The sequence below is a fragment of the Ascaphus truei genome, unplaced genomic scaffold, assembly GCF_040206685.1.
Source record: "Ascaphus truei isolate aAscTru1 unplaced genomic scaffold, aAscTru1.hap1 HAP1_SCAFFOLD_484, whole genome shotgun sequence".
NCBI classification, from domain to species: Eukaryota; Metazoa; Chordata; class Amphibia; order Anura; family Ascaphidae; genus Ascaphus; species Ascaphus truei.
In genome coordinates, this window is record NW_027456815.1 from 104,240 (window position 1) to 127,124 (window position 22,885).

At 47.5% G+C, this 22,885-nt stretch overlaps 1 protein-coding gene across 1 annotated transcript in view; it reads left to right on the plus strand.

The window, feature by feature from the left end:
• Positions 1-22,358, plus strand: part of SLC43A3 (solute carrier family 43 member 3) — a gene marked incomplete at its 5' end in the record, with an annotated part of 112,871 nt that extends 90,513 nt beyond the window's left edge. Inside the window, 3 exons of the mRNA XM_075584211.1 lie at positions 141-324; positions 11,794-11,917; positions 22,166-22,358. Of these exons, the coding sequence (XP_075440326.1) occupies positions 141-324; positions 11,794-11,917; positions 22,166-22,279 (422 nt within the window). The remainder of the gene's footprint in view (positions 1-140; positions 325-11,793; positions 11,918-22,165) is intronic.
• Positions 22,359-22,885: the final 527 nt, after the last annotated feature.

A 22,885-nucleotide genomic window follows, 5' to 3' on the forward strand; every position in this document is an offset into this window, starting at 1 on the left:
ATTCAGAGAGGAAATGGAGGCAAGAAATTGGGTGATATCAGTCAGGGATTGTAGAGGGGCTTTAGGGGGGCGGTAGATGCCAGCAAGCAAGATGGGCACCATAAATACACCATAATGACAACGCTGCTCTTTTCTTCCAGTTTCAGACTCGCTGGATGACCTGCACTCCTCTGCGCTCTCGCTGTTTCTCACAGTGGTGCAATGTACTCTCTTCTCTCTGTGTGCCGCATTCCTGCAGCTTCCGGCACTGTACCCAACGTTTATCCTGCAAGTGCTGAACCGCTCATTCCTGTATGGAGGAAACGCAGCTTTCCTGTCCATTGCGTAAGAGAGAATGCGATGAAAGAAGGGAAAAGTCTGTAAGGAGAGGAGGGAGAGTACATGAGGAACAGCATACGTAGTGACACAGAGAGACTGTTAAAAGATATAAGGGAATAGGACTCGCACATTTACCTCTCATCTTACTCTATCCTCTCTCTCCCTCTCTCTGTCTGTCTTTCTCTCTCTGTCTCTCTGTGTCTCTCTGTCTCTCTCTCTCTCTGTGTCTCTCTCTCTCTGTGTCTCTCCTTGATGGACTGGACTTCGTACTCCTGCTGTCCTCGGACAAGAAGGGGAGGTGGAGGTGAGGTGGTCCTGGAAAAACCAGGACTCTGAAATGCTGGTTTTAACAGGGATCCTCATCGAGGGTGGAAGACACAGGCGGTTCGCCACCGGGTTGATTTTCCTAACCACAGGAAAGGGACAGAGGAACCTGGGTGCCAGCTTCAGTGTGGGAACTTTGAGCCGAATGTTCCTTGAGAACAGCCACACCCTGTCTCCTGGAGAGAATTCCTGGACCTGGTGCCGATGGTGATCTGCCTGGATTTTTTGCCTTCCAGTAGCCATTCTCCGGTTCTCCTGGATCTTCCTCCAAAAGTTTTGCAGAAGGGTGATACGATTGTCTAATGCTGGTACGCCCGAGGATTGGGAGGCCGAGGGTAAACGGGAAGGGTGGAACCCCTAATTTATAAAGAATGGTGACTCTTGAGTGGAGTTGTTATGTAGGGAGTTGAGAGCAAACTCGGCCCATGGCAGAAGATCCACCCAGTCGTCCTGTGTATCGGCTATGAAGCACCGTAGATATTGCTCCAGGGTTTGATTGGCTCTCTCCATCTGCCCATTGGTTTGTGGGTGATATCCCGAAGAGAACCGTAACGAAATGCCCAATCTTTTGGAAAACGCGTGCCATAATTTAGAAACAAATTGTCAGCCCCTGTCAGAGACGATGGTTAACGGCACCCCATGAAGACAGAAGAGTTCTTGGACGAAGACATCTGCGAGCCTGGAGGAATTTGGGAGACGCCTAAAAGGAACAAAATGAGTCTGCTTAGAAAAGCGGTCAACGATGACAAGGATAGTATTCATCCCCTTGGAAGTCTGAAGGTTCACTATACAGTAAAATCCATTGATATGTGATTCGATATGTGATATGTGATCTGGGATTGGTAGTGGATGAAGAAGACCCACTGGTTTGTCCCGAGGCACTTTGTTGCGGGCACATGTGCCACATGCCTTAACAAATTCTTCCACATCCTTAAGCATCTCTGGCCACCAGAAGGTTCATTGGATGAGGTCGTTGGTTCTTCGCGTGCCCGGGTGTCCCACTGATTTAGAGGAGTGACACCACTCGAGTACCTTCTTTCGATGTTGTGGTGCGTTGACGAGCCGTCCCTCCAGGACTTTGAGACCCCTAGGAATCTGTGACTGTTCAGATCGGATCTTGTCCATGACGTCAAAGGAGTTGGTAGAAACTATATATTTGGATGGGATTACTGTCTCTAGCCGCTCCTCGGACCTATCCTCCGCAAGGAATTGCCGTGACAGGGCATCTGCCTTTAGGTTTTTGGAGCCCAGGACGAAGGAAATAATATAATTGAACCGGGAGAAGAATAGAGCCCAGTCAACGTGCACCTTCTAAGTAAAGAAGGTTTTTGTGATCAGTAAGAATGGTTATGGGGCTTTCAGTACCCTCTAAGAGATGCCTCCACTCCTCTAATGCCATCTTGATTGCTAGGAGCTCCCAGTTCCCCACATCATAATTCCGTTCTGCGGAAGACAATTTTTTCGAAAAGAAAGCACACGGGTGTAACCTTGCTAGTGGCGATCTCCTTTGAGACAAAATTGCGCTGGCCCCGACGTCTGAGGCGTCCACGTCTAGGATAAATGGCAATTTGGGTTCCGGGTGGACGAGGATAGGAGCTGACACAAAGGCTTTTTTGAGAAGGTCAAAAGCTTGGATGGTGGTCCCAGACCATGATGAGGGATCTGCGCCTTTCTTGGTTAATGCTGTGATGGGGGCTACGGTGGTAGAGAAATTATGAATGAAGCGACGATAAAAATTTGCGAAACCCAGAAAGCGCTGTACGGCCCTGAGGGTGGTCGGCCAGGGCCAGTCCAGGATAGCCTTAAGTTTCGCTGGGTCCATAGTGAAACCGGAGTCAGAGATAATGTATTAGAGGAATGCCACGGATGTTTGGTGGAATTGGCATGTCTCCAATTTTGCGAAAAGTTGGTTCTCCTGGAGGCGTAACAGTACCTGCTGGACATGGCTAACGTGCTCTTGGACAGACTTGGAAAAGATCAAGAAGTCATTGAGGTAGAAAATGAGGAATTTGTTAAGGATGTCGCGGAAGATCTCGTTGACGAAATCCTGAAAGACTGCAGGTGCGTTGCACAGTCCGAACGGCATGAACAGATATTCATAATGGCCATCGCGGGTGTTAAATGCAGTCTTCCACTCGTCACCTTCACGTATATTGACCAAATTGTAGGAACCCCGTAAGTCCAGTCTAGAAAAAATGGTTGCCCCTTGAAGGCAGTCGAAGAGCTCGGTAATCAAAGGTAATGGGTAACGGTTCTTCAGCGTGATTTTGTTCAGACCCTGGTAGTCAATGCAAAAAAGAAGCCAGCTCCGACTGGGGAGGAAGATTTCCGGATGAAGCCCCTCTCCAAATTCTCCAGAATATAGTTGTTCATGGTCTTAGTTTCTGGAAGTGAAAGCGAATAGGATCGTCCCCTTGGAAGGGCTGCCCCGGGCAGAAGATCGATGGGACAGTCAAAGGGACGGTGCGGGGGTAAAACCTCGGAACGTACCTTGTCGAATACATTGCAGTATTCCTGATAGACTACGGGCAGAGAGTTTGTCTCCTTTGGTGTTGTTCACAAACCTCCCAGCTTCTGGACCGGCATGATAGAGGTCTTGGCACATTGGCCACTCCACTGGACAGGTTCACGGTTGGTCCAATCGAAGTGGGGATTATGGAGTTGGAGCCAGGGAAGACCCAAGATCAGCTCCACCGAGGGAGTGTGATCACGTCAAGGCTAATCCTTTCCTTATGGTCCCGCCGATCTGTAGTTGGAGTGGAAAGGTCTGCAGAGATATGAAGGCCGGTAGTGGTCTACCGTCAATGGCCTCCAGACCAATCGGAATCCTCTTGCAGATAAGTGGAATGTTACTCCGTTCTGCGAAGGCCTGGTCGATGAAGTTGCCTCCAGAGCCGGAGTCCACAAATGCCAGTGCTTTGGTGTGAAACCCCTCTCCTGAAAGTGTCACTGGCAGCAGGATCCTGGTGGGAAGGGCATCCTTGGTGATGGGGGAGAGGGACAGTGTTCCCAATGAGACTCACAGGGATCTCATTGGGATTTGGTGTTTCCCGGCTTGTGGGGACACTGGAGCACCAGATGACCGGAATTGCCACAATACAGGCAAAGGCCCGCGCTGTGCCGGCATTGTTTCTCTGCAGAGGATAGCTTATTTCCTCCTAACTGCATAGGTTCAAGAACATCCGAGGAAGAGGATGACAGAGTAGAGAATGGTTGAGTAGGAAACCTCGAGACCCGTTGACAGGAGCACCAATGCTCTGCCCTCCGCTCCTGTAGGTGCTGGTCCATCCGGATGCGATGCACAAGGCAATTAGTTCCTCTAAGTCTGTGGGACATTCCTGCGCTGCAAGCTCGTCTTTCAGGGACTCCGACAGGCCCTGCCAAAATGCAGAAGATAATGCCTCATTATTCCACGTAGTTTCAGCCGCAATGGTGCGGAACTCCACGGCATACCTGGGGACTGGACGATCTCCCTGGGAGATGTGGAAGAGGGAGGAGGGTGCCGTCAGCTGACATCCGGGCGTATCAAAGACCCTCCGGAACTCCTGGGCGAACAGATCGATGTCCTGAGTGAAGTGCGATTGTTATTCCCAAATGGGGGAGGCCCAGGCAAGCGCCTCGTCAGTGAGAAGAGCAATGATGTAAGCCACCCTCGACCTTGAGGAGGCAAAACGAGAAGGTGAGAGTTCGAATTGAATGAAGCACTGATTTAGGAAGCCCCTACACCCGAGGGAATCCCCGGCATAGCGGTTGGGAGTCGGGATACAGGGTTCGACCTTAGACAGAGAGGAGGCGGACAGTCGCCGAGGGTGTAGAGACTGGTGTCGGGTGTTTCAGGCGTAGAGGCCCTTGCTTGTACGGTGAAGGTGTGCAGACTCTGCTGAAGCAGATCCATCCGCCTGTCATTTTGCTCGAGGTAGGACCCTAGTCTGGCGAAGAGATTGGTATGGGAAGTCAAGGTTCGCTCCACTCAGCGGGGTCCATGTTTGTGGGGCAGAGCATAATGTCACGCTGTGCTCACCACAAACTAGACGGGACCACGGTGCTGAGGTGGGAATAGATATGACACCACCCACGGCCACGGGGGCACGTCTTGAGTGTAGGTTGGTCTTGGATAGTCGGGCCAGGGTAGGAGAGGTACGGATAGTTGAAGGTACTGTTAGCCGAGTCCGGTGTAGGAGAGGGGGACGTAGTCGTATTACCGTAAGCCAAGATTGGGTGTGGAGAGAGCAGAATGGTCGTTTGCCGTAGCCAAGGTCAATATACAGAAGAAGCACTACAAAACAAGACAGGACTAGGGAGGCAGAGAGTGAGGAGGATAGCAAATGGTTCTATGCTCAGCCGAAGTGCCAGTGGCACAGCTGAGCATATGTAGGTGAGAGAGTCCAATGGCAGAACAGCAGTGTGGAGGTGTGAATATGAGTGTGGCTGTGTTAGGAGGCAGGTTCCAGGTGAGCTCCCCAGGGTGGAGCTTGAGATGACCGTGTTGGCGTCCATGCGCGCCTGATTTGCGCGTGCCTGCCGTCCGAGATGTTGTGCCTTTAAGAGGCTGGAGCGGGTATAATGATTACACAGTACATGAATAACGGGGGTAGGTATAATGATTACACAGTACATGTATAACAGGGGGTAGGGTATAATGATTACACAGTACATGTATAACAGGGGGTAGGTATAATGATTACACAGTACATGTATAACAGGGGGTAGGTATAATGATTACACAGTACATGTATAACGGGGGGTAGGGTATAATGACTACACAGTACATGTATAACAGGGGGTAGGTATAATGATTACACAGTACATGTATAACAGGGGGTAGGGTATAATGATTACACAGTACATGTATAACGGGGGTAGGGTATAATGATTACACAGTACATGTATAACAGGGGGTAGGGTATAATGATTACACAGTACATGTATAACAGGGGGTAGGTATAATGATTACACAGTACATGTATAACAGGGGGTAGGGTATAATGATTACACAGTACATGAATAACAGTGGGTAGGGTATAATGATTACACAGTACATGTATAACAGGGGGTAGGGTATAATGATTACACAGTACATGTATAACAGGGGGTAGGGTATAATGATTACACAGTACATGTATAACAGGGGGTAGGATATAATGATTACACAGTACATGTATAACAGGGGGTAGGGTATAATGGTTACACAGTACATGTATAACAGGGGGTAGGTATAATGATTACACAGTGCATGTATAACAGGGGGTAGGTATAATGATTACACAGTACATGTATAACAGGGGGTAGGGTATAATGGTTACACAGTACATGTATAACGGGGTAGGGTATAATGATTACACAGTACATGTATAACAGGGGGTAGGGTATAATGGTTACACAGTACATGTATAACGGGGTAGGTATAATGATTACACAGTACATGTATAACAGGGGGTAGGTATAATGATTACACAGTACATGTATAATAGGGGGTAGGTATAATGATTACACAGTACATGTATAACGGGGTAGGGTATAATGATTACACAGTACATGAATAACAGTGGGTAGGGTATAATGATTACACAGTACATGTATAACAGGGGGTAGGGTATAATGATTACACAGTACATGTATAACAGGGGGTAGGGTATAATGATTACACAGTACATGAATAACGGGGGTAGGTATAATGATTACACAGTACATGTATAACAGGGGGTAGGGTATAATGATTACACGGTACATGTATAACAGGGGGTAGGGTATAATGATTACACAGTACATGAATAATGGGGGTAGGGTATAATGATTACACAGTACATGTATAACGGGGTAGGGTATAATGATTACACAGTACATGAATAACGGGGTAGGGTATAATGATTACACAGTACATGTATAACAGGGGGTAGGGTATAATGATTACACGGTACATGTATAACAGGGGGTAGGGTATAATGATTACACAGTACATGTATAACAGGGGGTAGGGTATAATGATTACACGGTACATGTATAACAGGGGGTAGGGTATAATGATTACACAGTACATGTATAACAGGGGGTAGGGTATAATGATTACACGGTACATGTATAACAGGGGGTAGGGTATAATGATTACACAGTACATGTATAACAGGGGGTAGGGTATAATGATTACACGGTACATGTATAACAGGGGGTAGGGTATAATGATTACACGGTACATGTATAACAGGGGTAGGGTATAATGATTACACAGTACATGTATAATGGGGGGTAGGTATAATGATTACACAGTACATGTATAACGGGGTAGGTATAATGATTACACAGTACATGTATAACGGGGTAGGTATAATGATTACACAGTACATGAATAACAGGGGGTAGGGTATAATGATTACACAGTACATGTATAACAGTGGGTAGGGTATAATGATTACACGGTACGTGTATAACAGGGGGTAGGGTATAATAATTACACAGTACATGAATAACAGGGGGTAGGGTATAGTGATTACACAGTACTTGTATAACAGGGGGTAGGGGTATAATGATTACACAGTACATGTATAACAGGGGTAGGGTATAATGATTACACAGTACATGAATAACAGGGGGTAGGGTATAATGATTACACAGTACATGTATAACGGGGGGTAGGGTATAATGGTTATACGGTACATGTATAACAGGGGGTAGGTATAATGATTACACAGTACATGTATAACGGGGGGTAGGGTATAATGATTACACAGTACATGTATAACAGGGGGTAGGGTATAATGATTACACAGTACATGAATAACAGGGGGTAGGGTATAATGATTACACAGTACATGAATAACAGGGGGTAGGTATAATGATTACACAGTACATGAATAACAGGGGGTAGGTATAATGATTACACAGTACATGAATAACAGGGGGTAGGTATAATGATTACACAGTACATGAATAACAGGGGGTAGGGTATAATGATTACACAGTACATGTATAACAGGGGGTAGGGTATAATAATTACACAGTACATGAATAACAGGGGGTAGGGTATAGTGATTACACAGTACTTGTATAACAGGGGGTAGGGGTATAATGATTACACAGTACATGTATAACAGGGGTAGGGTATAATGATTACACAGTACATGAATAACAGGGGGTAGGGTATAATGATTACACAGTACATGTATAACGGGGGGTAGGGTATAATGGTTATACGGTACATGTATAACAGGGGGTAGGTATAATGATTACACAGTACATGTATAACGGGGGGTAGGGTATAATGATTACACAGTACATGTATAACAGGGGGTAGGGTATAATGATTACACAGTACATGAATAACAGGGGGTAGGGTATAATGATTACACAGTACATGTATAACAGGGGTAGGGTATAATGATTACACAGTACATGAATAACAGGGGGTAGGGTATAATGATTACACAGTACATGTATAACGGGGGGTAGGGTATAATGATTACACAGTACATGTATAACAGGGGGTAGGTATAATGATTACACAGTACATGAATAACGGGGTAGGTATAATGATTACACGGTACATGTATAACGGGGGGTTTGGTATAATGATTACACAATACATGTATAACAGGGGGTAGGGTATAATGATTACACAGTACATGAATAACAGGGGGTAGGGTATAATGATTACACAGTACATGTATAACGGGGGGTAGGGTATAATGATTACACAGTACATGTATAACGGGGGGTAGGGTATAATGATTACACAGTACATGAATAACAGGGGGTAGGGTATAATGATTACACAGTACATGTATAACGGGGGGTAGGGTATAATGATTACACAGTACATGTATAACGGGGGGTAGGGTATAATGATTACACAGTACATGTATAACGGGGGGTAGGGTATAATGATTACACAGTACATGTATAACAGGGGGTAGGTATAATGATTACACAGTACATGAATAACAGGGGGTAGGTATAATGATTACACGGTACATGTATAACAGGGGGTAGGTATAATGATTACACAGTACATGTATAACAGGGGGTAGGGTATAATGATTACACAGTACATGAATAACAGGGGGTAGGGTATAATGATTACACAGTACATGTATAACGGGGGGTAGGGTATAATGGTTACACGGTACATGTATAACAGGGGGTAGGTATAATGATTACACAGTACATGAATAACAGGGGGTAGGTATAATGATTACACAGTACATGAATAACAGGGGGTAGGGGTATAATGATTACACAGTACATGAATAACAGGGGGTAGGGGTATAATGATTACACAGTACGTGTATAACAGGGGGTAGGGGTATAATGATTACACGGTACATGTATAACGGGGGGTTTGGTATAATGATTACACACTACATATATAACAGGGGGTAGGGTATAATGATTACACAGTACATGAATAACGGGGGGTAGGATATAATGATTACACAGTACATGTATAACGGGGTAGGTATAATGATTACACAGTACAGGTATAACAGGGGGTAGGTATAATGATTACACAGTACATGTATAACAGGGGGTAGGGTATAATGATTACACAGTACATGAATAACAGGGGGTAGGGTATAATGATTACACAGTACATGTATAACGGGGGGTAGGGTATAATGGTTACACGGTACATGTATAACAGGGGGTAGGTATAATGATTACACAGTACATGTATAACAGGGGGTAGGGTATAATGATTACACAGTACATGAATAACAGGGGGTAGGGTATAATGATTACACAGTACATGTATAACGGGGGGTAGTGTATAATGGTTACACGGTACATGTATAACAGGGGGTAGGTATAATGATTACACAGTACATGAATAACAGGGGGTAGGTATAATGATTACACAGTACATGAATAACAGGGGGTAGGGGTATAATGATTACACAGTACATGAATAACAGGGGGTAGGGGTATAATGATTACACAGTACATGTATAACAGGGGGTAGGGGTATAATGATTACACGGTACATGTATAACGGGGGGTTTGGTATAATGATTACACACTACATATATAACAGGGGGTAGGGTATAATGATTACACAGTACATGAATAACGGGGGGTAGGATATAATGATTACACAGTACATGTATAACGGGGTAGGTATAATGATTACACAGTACAGGTATAACAGGGGGTAGGTATAATGATTACACAATACATGTATAACAGTTGGTAGGGTATAATGATTACACAGTACATGTATAACAGGGGGTAGGGTATAATGATTACACAGTACATGTATAACGGGGTAGGTATAATGATTACACAGTACATGTATAACAGGGGGTAGGTATAATGATTACACAGTACATGTATAACAGGGGGTAGGGTATAATGATTACACAGTACATGTATAACAGGGGGTAGGTATAATGATTACACAGTACAGGTATAACAGGGGGTAGGTATAATGATTACACAGTACATGAATAACGGGGTAGGTATAATGATTACACAGTACATGAATAACGGGGTAGGTATAATGATTATCTATTATTAATAATTATCTAACAAATTATTATTATCCATCCTCTCTCTCATCTTACCCTATCTACTCTCTCTCTCTCTCACCTCTTACTCTATCCTTTCTCTCTCATCTTACCTCCCCCCTCTCTCTCATCTTACTTTATCCTCTCTCTCTCACTCATCTTACTCTATCCTTTCTCTCATCTTTTCTCTCTCCCGCCCTCTCATCTTACTATATCTTCTCTCTCACTCTCTCATCTTACTCTATCCTTTCTCTCTCTCACCTTACTCTATCCTTTCTCTCTCTCACCTTACTCTATCCTTTCTCTCTCTCACCTTACTCTATCCTTTCTCCCTCTCTCACCTTACTCTATCCTTTCTCTCTCTCACATCTTTTCACTCTCTCGCTCCCCCTCTCTCTCTCATCTTACTCTATCCTTTCTCTCGCTCTCATCTTTTCTCTCTGTCCCACCTTCTGTCTCTCACCTTACTCTATCTTCTCTCTCTCTCATCTTACTTTATCCTTTCTCTCTGTCTCTCATCTTACTCTATCCTTTCTCTCATCTTTTCTCTCTCTCCCGCCCTCTCTCTCATCTTACTTTATCTTATCTCACTCTCTCTCATCTTACTCTATCCTTTCTCTTTCTCTCTCTCTCACCTTACTCTATCCTTCCTCTCTCTCTCTCACACCTTTCTCTCTCCCTCCTTCTGTCTCTCATCTTACTCTATCTTATCTCTCTCTCGCCCTCTCTCTCATCTTACTCTCTCCTTTCTATCACATCTTTTAACTCTCTCGCTCCCCCTCTCTCTCATCTTACTCTATACTTTCTCTCGCTCTCATCTTTTCTCTCTCCCTCCTTCTGTCTCTCATCTTCTCTCTCTCTCTCTCTCTCTCTCTCATCTTACTTTATCCTTTCTCTCTCATCCTTTCTCGCTCACTCTCTCTCATCCTTTCTCGCTCACTCTCTTTCTCTCACTTTCTCTCTCTCTGATCTTACTCTATCCTTTCTCTCATCTTTTCTCTCTCTCCCGCCCTCTCTCTCATCTTACTCTATCTTATCTCTCACTCTCTCTCATATTACTCTATCCTTTCTCTCTCTCATCTTGCGCTCTCTCTCACCTTGCGCTCTCTCTCTCATCTTGCGCTCTCTCTCATCTTTCGCGCTCTCTCTCATTTTGTGCGCTCTCTCTCATTTTGTGCGCGCTCTCTCTCATCTTGCACTCTCATCTTGCGCTCTCGCTCTCTCACCTTGCGCTCTCTCTCATCTTGCTCTCTCTCTCATCTTGCGCTCTCTCACATCTTGCTCTCGTGTTACTCTATCCTTTCTCTCGCTCTCATCTTACTCTCTCTCTCATCTTGCACTCTCTCTCATCTTGCGCTCTCGCTCTCTCACCTTGCGCTCTCTCTCACCTTGCGCTCTCTCTCATCTTGCTCTCTCTCTCATCTTGAGCTCTCTCTCATCTTGCTCTCGTGTTACTCTATCCTTCATAGTACTCATCATGTTTTATTTTCAACCTTCCACACAATATCTTTTCCCTTCTCATCTTCTCGTGATCTTCACTCTTGTTTCTCGGTGTTGTGCTCTCTTCTCTCTATTTCACATTGCTCCGTGTTCTCAATCCCTGTTCCTGATTACACTCACACCATCTTTTCCATCCCCTGTTTCTGCCTCTTAGATTCCCGCCCCTGCACTTTGGGAAGTTGTATGGACTGGTGATGTCTCTTGCTGCAGTGGTGTCTCTCCTTCAATATCCTGCATTCTACATCATCAGGACTCATCTACAGGGCGACCCCTTCTATGTGTGTACCAAATACTACAGGGTGACCCCTTCTATGTGTGTACCAAATACTACAGGGCGACCCCTTCTATGTGTACCCAAATACTACAGGGCGACCCCTTCTATGTGTGTACCAAATACTACAGGGCGACCCCTTCTATGTGTGCACCAAATACTACAGGGTGACCCCTTCTGTGTGTGCACTAAATACTACAGGGTGACCCCTTCTGTGTGTGCACCAAATACTACAGGGTGACCCCTTCTGTGTGTGCACTAAATACTACAGGGTGACCCCTTCTATGTGTGTACCCAAATACTACAGGGCGACCCCTTCTATGTGTGTACCAAATACTACAGGGCGACCCCTTCTATGTGTGCACCAAATACTACAGGGTGACCCCTTCTGTGTGTGCACTAAATACTACAGGGTGACCCCTTCTATGTGTGTACCCAAATACTACAGGGTGACCCCTTCTGTGTGTGCACTAAATACTACAGGGTGACCCCTTCTATGTGTGTACCAAATACTACAGGTTGACCCTTTCTGTGTGTGCACTAAATACTACAGGGCGACCCCTTCTATGTGTGTACCAAATACTACAGGGTGACCCCTTCTGTGTGTGCACTAAATACTACAGGGTGACCCCTTCTATGTGTGTACCAAATACTACAGGGTGACCCCTTCTGTGTGTGCACTAAATACTACAGGGTGACCCCTTCTATGTGTGTACCAAATACTACAGGGTGACACTTTCTGTGTGTGCACTAAATACTACAGGGCGACCCCTTCTATGTGTGTACCAAATACTACAGGGTGACCCCTTCTGTGTGTGCACTAAATACTACAGGGTGACCCCTTCTATGTGTGTACCAAATAATACTGGATGACCCCTTCTGTGTGTGCACTAAATACTACAGGGTGACCCCTTCTATGTGTGTACCAAATAATACTGGATGACCCCTTCTGTGTGTGCACTAAATACTACAGGGTGACCCCTTCTGTGTGTGCACTAAATACTACAGGGCGACCCCTTCTGTGTGTGCACTAAATACTACAGGGTGACTGACCCCTTCTATGTGTGCACTAAATACTACAGGGTGACCCCTTCTGTGTGTGCACTAAATACTACAGGGTGACCCCTTCTGTGTGTGCACTAAATACTACAGGGTGACCCCTTCTATGTGTGCACTAAATACTACAGGGTGACCCCTTCTGTGTGTGCACTAAATACTACAGGGTGACCCCTTCTATGTGTGTACCAAATACTACAGGGTGACCCCTTCTATGTGTGTACCAAATACTACAGGGTGACCCCTTCTATGTGTGCACTAAATACTACAGGGTGACCCCTTCTATGTGTGCACCAAATACTACAGGGTGACCCCTTCTATGTGTGCACTAAATACTACAGGGTGACCCCTTCTATGTGTGCACTAAATACTACAGGGTGACCCCTTCTATGTGTGCACTAAATACTACAGGGTGACCCCTTCTATGTGTGCACTAAATACTACAGGGTGACCCCTTCTATGTGTGCACTAAATACTACAGGGTGACCCCTTCTATGTGTGCACTAAATACTACAGGGTGACCCCTTCTGTGTGTACCCAAATACTACAAGGTGACCCCTTCTGTGTGTGTACCAAATACTACAGGGTGACCCCTTCTGTGTGTACCCAAATACTACAGGGTGACTGTGACGATCATGAGGGTTTGGCCCGGGATTAACGGGGTTACCCCCCCAATGGCCCCCTCTAACCTCGCCAGGGAGAAAAGGGGTTAACTGGGCTGAGGCCCAGAAATGTGATTTAACCCTTGTTATAACATGAACATGTATTTTCCCCTGTTCCCCTGTTCCATTGTAATGTCTGGGTTAATCAGTGTCTGCATAACACACACACTGGGTCTTAAGGGGTTAATAAGCTACAGTTTAAGAAAATACCCCGGTATTGTGTCTTTTCAGAGAATCTGGACTTCAAAAGGCTTAATTGAAGTTGAATGTGAAAAGCAGAAGGGTTCTTTAGTGTACAGTATGTTAATACCTGTTTGCAGCCAGCTAGTGTGGATTGTGAGCATTATAACTCACACTAACAAAGACCTCTGATTAAGGAGGTCTGGGCTTAGGTGTGACACATAGCACCAGTGAGCAAAAGGTAACTGCCCTAATTGTTTATGCGGGAGGCAGGAACCAAGAAACGGAGTATTTGTTATTCACACTTATAATGGAAGCCAAAAGCCTGCTTCAAAGGGTTTATTGATGGGGGTAGGGGTGGGGCTACCCCAAGCAGGAAATCGGATTGAGTGACCTTATTAAATATAAGAATATTATGAGATGTCCTTGGCTGAACATGCTAAGAGTTACATATGTGTATTCGTGGGATTTAGCCCATTTTTTGAATCTAAACACTGTGTATCTAACAGCTACTAAGTGCCAGATATTAATATCTCTATTAATTTTCATATTACACTGTAATGTTTGGTCTCTCTGAGAGCGGCAGGTGTGACGGAATGTATTAATATGTCTGCTCGCCTGCCTGTATGTTTTACTTAACGGAAGTTAGGAAGTGATTTGCAGTAAATATGAAATTTTGGTTGAGTTCTGAGAAACTGCCACCCCCTAATGAGCAGGAAGGCTAGAATTTATATCGCCTGGTCATCAAAGGCTAAATTGCTAATTGCTTATGCTTGGCCCAACTGACCAAAGGAACTAACCAGTTTAAGTGTAACATTTCACACTGGACAATGGAAGTCCCAAGTCAGCTTCAAAAGCTTCAAAGGGACTTTTGCTAGACGGCTCGGCGCCGTCACTGGGGAAGAAGGGTTAAAATGATATATAAGTCAAAGCCACCCTTTTACCCATTGTCTTCATGCAAAGTCTTCATTCAAAGTCTTCATGTAAAGTCTCATGCAAATGATCTTCATGCCTGCATGTCATCAGGCCTGTTGTGCTATACCATCTTGATTGCTGAGAAGAAATGCCATGCAATGTCTTGGGCTGATTGCTGTATGAAACTGCCAGTCCAGATGGGATTGTTTTCATTATTTTCATCTTTTAAGTAAGTGTCTATATGTTGCTGTTATTTGTACATTTTTTGTGTGTTCACCTTTATCAAGGAATAAATTATATTTTATCATATCTAAGTCTCTTCCCAGTTCAAACCCAGGTATATATATATTTATATATATTTTTGGTGTAAATTACAGCCTGTCACAAGCTACCGTGACAAGCTTGTAATTAACTGGTGGCAGCTGGCGGGACTGAACTGGACCTGGATTACAGTATTCTGCGGGGTACTGTGATCCAGTGGGAACTTGATGGTAATTGCAAGTTCCTGGGACTAAAGATATTGAACACACAGTGTACAACATATAACACAAGATATGGCACCTCCTCACTGTTCCCCTACTTGTGAGAAGCATTGCCTCCAGAACCAAAGTGCCGGCCATCCGTCTGACTGGAGCCGGGCACTGAGACCGGAGGAGTGCATCAAGTCGGCGCGGGGAGCAGCAGCCAGCAAGGCTGAGAGAGAGACAGACAGCGATCGGTGAGCATGAAACCCGGCAGGCTGAGCAAAGATCCACAGCTGCAGCTGCTGTAACCATCACACCGCCCGGAGAGCAGGGACGGGACCCAGCTCCGGGACGGCAGAGACTTGTGGAGGGAGCGGGTGGTCTTGCACCAAGAGAGGTATTGGCCGTTGCGGCGGCCATTCCATTTTACCCAGAATTGCTGGCCCTGATGTTTGTGCAGGGAGAGATGTCCCCGGCAGAGCGGCTCGAGCAGCTGAAGCTGGCAATGATCCGATCCGCTTATCTCCTCCCAGAGCCCGGCGCTCAAGCATCTCCGCTCTGGACTCCGTTGCCCCTTGCTGGGGTTAGTCCACCGGCGGCGGAGAAGCTCTGGAATGAGCCCGGCGCTCCAGCAACTCTTCTCTGGACTCCGTTGCCCCTTGCTGGGGTTAGTCCAACGGTGGCGGAGAAGCACCGGCAGCTGCTGCGGCACTGCCAACAAATGGGCCACAATAATGCCCAGTGCCCTGACCGTGCGCGGTCAGGCGAAGAAGCCCCTCAGGGCCAACGCTCACGAGCTGCGGAAAAGATGACCCAGTTAGCGGCATCCTCTGATGGCTCCCACCCAGCCGAGGCGACAACCCTCCTCGGGACGTCTCATGGAGAACCTGGACGGGCTGCATCAGCAACAGCGGCGGAGAGCAGCGGCCATCCACCTGATCCCGGCGGAGATCCGGCGGCGGAGAAGAAGCCGCCACTCCGGCATCCTGCCGGCGGCAATTTTATTTGGGGGGAAGGTTGGGGTGTGCGGGAGGTGCGTGTTTCACATTGTTTGGCGGAGTCAGCGATTCCCAGCGATGACCGGAGCCCCACAATCCACGCCGGCGACCCTGCATCACCGCCGGGTACTGCTGCGGCAGCTACCCGGTGCTCGCCCATGGCGGTGGCGGCAGAAGAGCCGCGATTCCGGCAAAGTGCCGGAGCCCTTTCTGAGTGGGGGGAGGGACAGGGATTGCGGGCGGGGGTTATGTTACCTGGTTTGCATGGAGCTGTGTTCCTCCACAAAGACCTGGAACCCTTGTCCTGCACCGTTTTACCTTTACCCAACCCGGGCGCTGTTGCAGCAGCGGCCCGGCACTGCCCAGCCTAGAGGGGGCCGGCGGCGGCCGCTCCAGTCCCCCTGCAATTGGGACCAACGAAGGCGGCGGTCTCTGCGGGACCAGCAAGGTAAGCCAGACCAAGTCGCAGACTGACCCTGACTTATTTTTCCCTATGACTGTACCCTGTTGTTTCACTATAGGGGTGACCGGGGGGTGGCAGGAGATAGTGGTACCAGGGGAGGGGAAGGAAGGGCAGCTTGTAGGGCAGCTAGACTCCCCCATAACCCTGGCGGAGCAGCAAGGGGACTCTCAGTTAAGAGCCCCACTGTTGCAGCCTTGCTATGGGCTGGAGGTATCCGGGGTTGTGGCAAAGTTAGACCACCCCCGGATTACCTGCCAGCCAGGAGCTAAGGTGGGTGCATCTGCACCAGCAACCCTGAGCTCATCCCCGGTAATGGGGAGACAGTGTCAGGGAGATGGCCCCACTCAGGTGTCCCTAGGATCCAGGTCAGGATTAGCTAGGGAGAAGCGGAGTGAGGGGAGGCTGCAGGTAGGTAGCCAGCAGCAGATCTCAGTGAGAGACGGAGGGCTAGTGGTAGCCGGGGAGGGAAGGCAGCAGGTATTGCAGCTAGAGTCCCCCATTACCCTGGCAGAGCCTCAGGGGGTATCTCATATCAGCAACCCCCTGTTGCAGCCTAGCTATGGGCTGGGGGTATCATGGGCAGTGGCCAGTTTGTGCCACCCCAGAGATACCTGCCAGCCAAGAGCTAAGGCGGTTGCATCTGGAGAGATGCCCCTGAGCTCATCCCTGGTCAGGGGGAGACAAGGTCAGGGAGGTAGGTGCACTCAGGTAGTTCCAGGGTCTGGGTTGATTGCCCAGGGAGGAGAGGATTGCAGGTGGGCTGCAGGGAGGTAAGCAGCAGGAGCCATCGGCAGGGGCTGAGGTGCTGGGCGTAGGGGAGGCTAGGCAGGGAGACCCTGGGAAGCAGGGGAAGATAGAAAGTCAGTGGGGTGTCAGGCAGCTGGCAGAAGCGAGGGATGGGCTAGGTAGGCAGAAAGTCCCTTGCTCTGACGGGCCAGGAGTGACCCCCCTGACAGATTCCCCAGGGTTCCCAATAGGAAGGGCTGTGGGTAGATAGGCAGCCAGGGAGGAGAGTCAGGAGTATAGCGGAGCAGCTACGGGTGGGCACAGAGCCAGGGCAGGTAGGGTCCCTACAGACTAGTGACATAACCCTTTCCCAGACTTGGTTGACAGGGAAGCGACGGTCTGTGCTGGATAGCTGGTCTCCTGCAGATGCAGAGACATGCCAGTCTCTGGGCAGTGTGCAGCCTGGACTGCACAGGAGCCCCTTTCACCATGGACTTGGTTCACAAGGCACTGGGTGGGGGGCAGAGGGAGGCAAAGGAGAATGCCCGGCGTTGCAGGATCTGGACTTTACAATCCACTGTGTACTGGTCATGGCCGGAGGACAATTTTGCCAGGCCAATCCCTCAGGACGTATTGAGTGCGTCAAGGGCGCTAGTGGTATCCCAGGGCCAGGGGGAGACCGCGGGGGTACCAGGCAACCCTTGAGCTGGGGAGGTGTGACGATCGTGAGGGTTTGGCCCGGGATTAACGGGGTTACCCCCCCCAATGGCCCCCTCTAACCTCGCCAGGGAGACAAGGGGTTAACTGGGCTGAGGCCCAGAAATGTGCTTTAACCCTTGTTATAACATGAAAATGTATTTTCCCCTGTTCCATTGTAATGTCTGGGTTAATCAGTGTCTGCATAACACACACACTGGGACTTAAGGGGTTAATAAGCTACAGTTTAAGAAAATACCCCGGTATTGTGTCTTTTCAGAGAATCTGGACTTCAAAAGGCTTAATTGAAGTTGAATGTGAAAAGCAGAAGGGTTCTTTAGTGTACAGTATGTTAATACCTGTTTGCAGGCAGCTAGTGTGGATTGTGAGCATTATAACTCACACTAACAAAGACCTCTGATTAAGGAGGTCTGGGCTTAGGTGTGACACATAGCACCAGTGAGCAAACGGTAACTGCCCTAATTGTTTATGCGGGAGGCAGGAACCAAGAAACGGAGTATTTGTTATTCACACTTACAATGGAAGCCAAAAGCCTGCTTCAAAGGGTTTATTGATAGGGTAGGGGTGGGGCTACCCCAAGCAGGAAATCGGATTGAGTGACCTTATTAAATATAAGAATATTATGATAAGTTAATTACAAGCTTGTCACGGTAGCTTGTGACAGGCTGTAATTTACACCAAAAATATATATAAATATATATATATCTGGGTTTGAACTGGGACGAGACTTAGATATGATAAAATATAATTTATTCCTTGATAAAGGTGAACACACAAAAAATGTACAAATAACAGCAAAATATAGACACTTACTTAAAAGATGAAAATAATGAAAACAATCCCATCTGGACTGGCAGTTTCATACAGCAATCAGCCCAAGACATTGCATGGCATTTCTTCTCAGCAATCAAGATGGTATAGCACAACAGGCCTGATGACATGCAGGCATGAAGATCATTTGCATGAGACTTTGCATGAAGACTTTGAATGAAGACTTTGCATGAAGACAATGGGTAAAAGGGTGGCTTTGACTTATATATCATTTTTACCCTTCTTCCCCAGTGACGGCGCCGAGCCGTCTAGCAAAAGTCCCTTTGAAGCTTTTGAAGCTGACTTGGGACTTCCATTGTCCAGTGTGAAATGTTACACTTAAACTGGTTAGTTCCTTTGGTCAGTTGGGCCAAGCATAAGCAATTTAGCCTTTGATGACCAGGTGATATAAATTCTAGCCTTCCTGCTCATTAGGGGGTGGCAGTTTCTCAGAACTCAACCAAAATTTCATATTTACTGCAAATCACTTCCTAACTTCCGTTAAGTGAAACATACAGGCAGGCGAGCAGACATATTAATACATTCCGTCACACCTGGCGCTCTCAGAGAGACCAAACATTACAGTGTAATATGAAAATTAATAGAGATATTAATATCTGGCACTTAGTAGCTGTTAGATACACAGTGTTTAGATTCAAAAAATGGGCTAAATCCCACGAATACACATATGTAACTCTTAGCATGTTCAGCCAAGGACATCTCATAATATTCTTATATTTAATAAGGTCACTCAATCCGATTTCCTGCTTGGGGTAGCCCCACCCCTACCCCCATCAATAAACCCTTTGAAGCAGGCTTTTGGCTTCCATTGTAAGTGTGAATAACAAATACTCCGTTTCTTGGTTCCTGCCTCCCGCATAAACAATTAGGGCAGTTACCTTTTGCTCACTGGTGCTATGTGTCACACCTAAGCCCAGACCTCCTTAATCAGAGGTCTTTGTTAGTGTGAGTTATAATGCTCACAATCCACACTAGCTGGCTGCAAACAGGTATTAACATACTGTACACTAAAGAACCCTTCTGCTTTTCACATTCAACTTCAATTAAGCCTTTTGAAGTCCAGATTCTCTGAAAAGACACAATACCGGGGTATTTTCTTAAACTGTAGCTTATTAACCCCTTAAGACCCAGTGTGTGTGTTATGCAGACACTGATTAACCCAGACATTACAATGGAACAGGGGAACAGGGGAAAATACATGTTCATGTTATAACAATGGTTAAATCACATTTCTGGGCCTCAGCCCAGTTAACCCCTTGTCTCCCTGGCGAGGTTAGAGGGGGCCATTGGGTGGGTAACCCCGTTAATCCCGGGCCAAACCCTCACGATCGTCACAGTGACCCCTTCTGTGTGTGCACTAAATACTACAGGGTGACCCCTTCTATGTGTGCACCAAATACTACAGGGTGACCCCTTCTATGTGTGCACTAAATACTACAGGGTGACCCCTTCTATGTGTGTACCCAAATACTACAGGGTGACCCCTTCTATGTGTGTACCCAAATATTACAGGGTGACCCCTTCTATGTGTGTACCAAATACTACAGGGTGACCCCTTCTATGTGTGTACCAAATACTACAGGGTGACCCCTTCTATGTGTGTACCAAATACTACAGGGCGATTCCTTCTGTGTGTACCCAAATACTAAAGGGTAATCCCTTCTGTGTGTACCCAAATACTACAGGGCGATCCCTTCTGTGTGTACCAAATACTAGAGGGTAATCCCTTCTGTGTGTACCCAAATACTTGGAAAAAGTTGATACTGGATGAGTTGTAACCCTGAGGTTACTGGGGGTGGAGAGGTTGTTATTCCAGGATTGCTGGGGTGGGGGGAAGTTTTACCCCTACGATACATAGAGGTTGCTACGCCGGCGTCACTGGGGAGATATGTTACTCCAGGGTTAATGGGGGAGAAGACTAGAGGTCGTTATCCCAGGGTTGCTGTGGGGGCAGAGGTTTGAGGTTTTTCCACAGTTACTTTGAGAGGGGAAGTTCTTACCAATGTGTTACTGGGAAGAGATATTGCTACTTCAGGGTTATTGGGGAGGCGAGGTGGTTACCCTCAGGGGTTCTGGGGGAGGGGAGGTGGTTACCCTCGGGGATACTGGGAGAGGAGGTTACCCTCGGGGATACTGGGAGAGGAGACGTGGTTACCCTCTGGGATTCTGGGGGAGGAGAGGTGGTTACCCTCGGGGATACTGGGAGAGGAGACGTGGTTACCCTCAGGGGTTCTGGGGGAGGGGAGGTGGTTACCCTCGGGGATACTGGGAGAGGAGGTTACCCTCGGGGATACTGGGAGAGGAGACGTGGTTACCCTCTGGGATTCTGGGGGAGGAGAGGTGGTTACCCTCGGGGATACTGGGAGAGGAGACGTGGTTACCCTCGGGGATTCTGGGAGAGGAGAGGTGGTTACCCTCGGGGATACTGGAAGAGGAGACGTGGTTACCCTCGGGGGTTCTGGGGGAGGAGAGGTGGTTACCCTCAAGGGTACTGGGGGAGGAGAGGTGGTTACCCTCGGGGGTTCTGGGGGAGGAGAGGTGGTTACCCTCGGGGATACTGGGAGAGGAGAGGTGGTTACCCTCGGGGGTTCTGGGGGAGGAGAGGTGGTTACCCTCAAGGGTTCTGGGGGAGGGGAGGTGGTTACCCTCGGGGATACTGGGAGAGGAGGTTACCCTCGGGGATTCTGGGAGAGGAGGTTACCCGCAAGGGTTCTGGGGGAGGAGAGGTGGTTACCCTCGGGGATTCTGGGGGAGGAGAGGTGGTTACCCTCGGGGATACTGGAAGAGGAGAGGTGGTTACCCTCGGGGGTTCTGGGGGAGGAGAGGTGGTTACCCTCAAGGGTTCTGGGGGAGGAGAGGTGGTTACCCTCGGGGGTTCTGGGGGAGGAGAGGTGGTTACCCTCGGGGATACTGGGAGAGGAGAGGTGGTTACCCTCGGGGGTTCTGGGGGAGGAGAGGTGGTTACCCTCGGGGTTTCTGGGGGAGGAGAGTTGGTTACCCTCGGGGGTTCTGGGGGAGGAGAGGTGGTTACCCTCGGGGATACTGGGAGAGGAGAGGTGGTTACCCTCGGGGGTTCTGGGGGAGGAGAGGTGGTTACCCTCAAGGGTTCTGGGGGAGGAGAGGTGGTTACCCTCGGGGGTTCTGGGGGAGGAGAAGTGGTTACCCTCGGGGGTTCTGGGGGAGGTGTTTACCCCGGGGATACAGGGAGTGGAAGTGAAGTGTCTATCTCTTCCCCTTTTCTAGGTGGATATCACTCTTCTGATCCTTGGGCTCCTGGCTTTCCTTCACCCTATCAATGTTCTCCGTGTTTGCAGAAGACAGAAGTTGGCGAGGCAGCGTGCAGAGGCGCAGATCTGAGCCTCCTCTCTGTCCTGCCCTGACACGCTTCCTAGAATTGTTTTTTTAAATATCTTTTTATTAAATGGAAAGTGACCAACCTTTGGCTTAGTGAGTTTGTTCATCGGGTTTACACAGGTACAGGTAGAAGAAGCAGGTGGCTGACACACAAGGACTGGTTATATTACTTCTCCAATATGTACAGGCAATTTCTCATTTGCTTATGGCTGGACAGGGGAAATATCTATAGTTAGTCACACATCTCGCTGGGGTTGTCCATGCTGAGCACCATTTTCTAAGCACAGGGCTAGCGGGACACCACGGCAATGGGAGGGTTTGTGATAAAGCGACTTACTATGATCCATGAGGTTCTTCTTGTGGAGTCGGGGTCTCCTGAGAAACATTTTTGTTAATGGGGGACATTGTACAACAGTACAATCCCATACAATTATCCCATATTTCCCCCCTTACATAATGCAAAAAGGTTACTAAATGTTCTATTGTCATTTTATTAATTATATCAGGGGTCGACAAAAGTATTACAAAAATATGGAGCCAGACAGAATTTTTAAGAGCACGAGGATTTGTTGAGCAGGGGGTGAGGGTAAGGAGAAAGTCCGACTATGC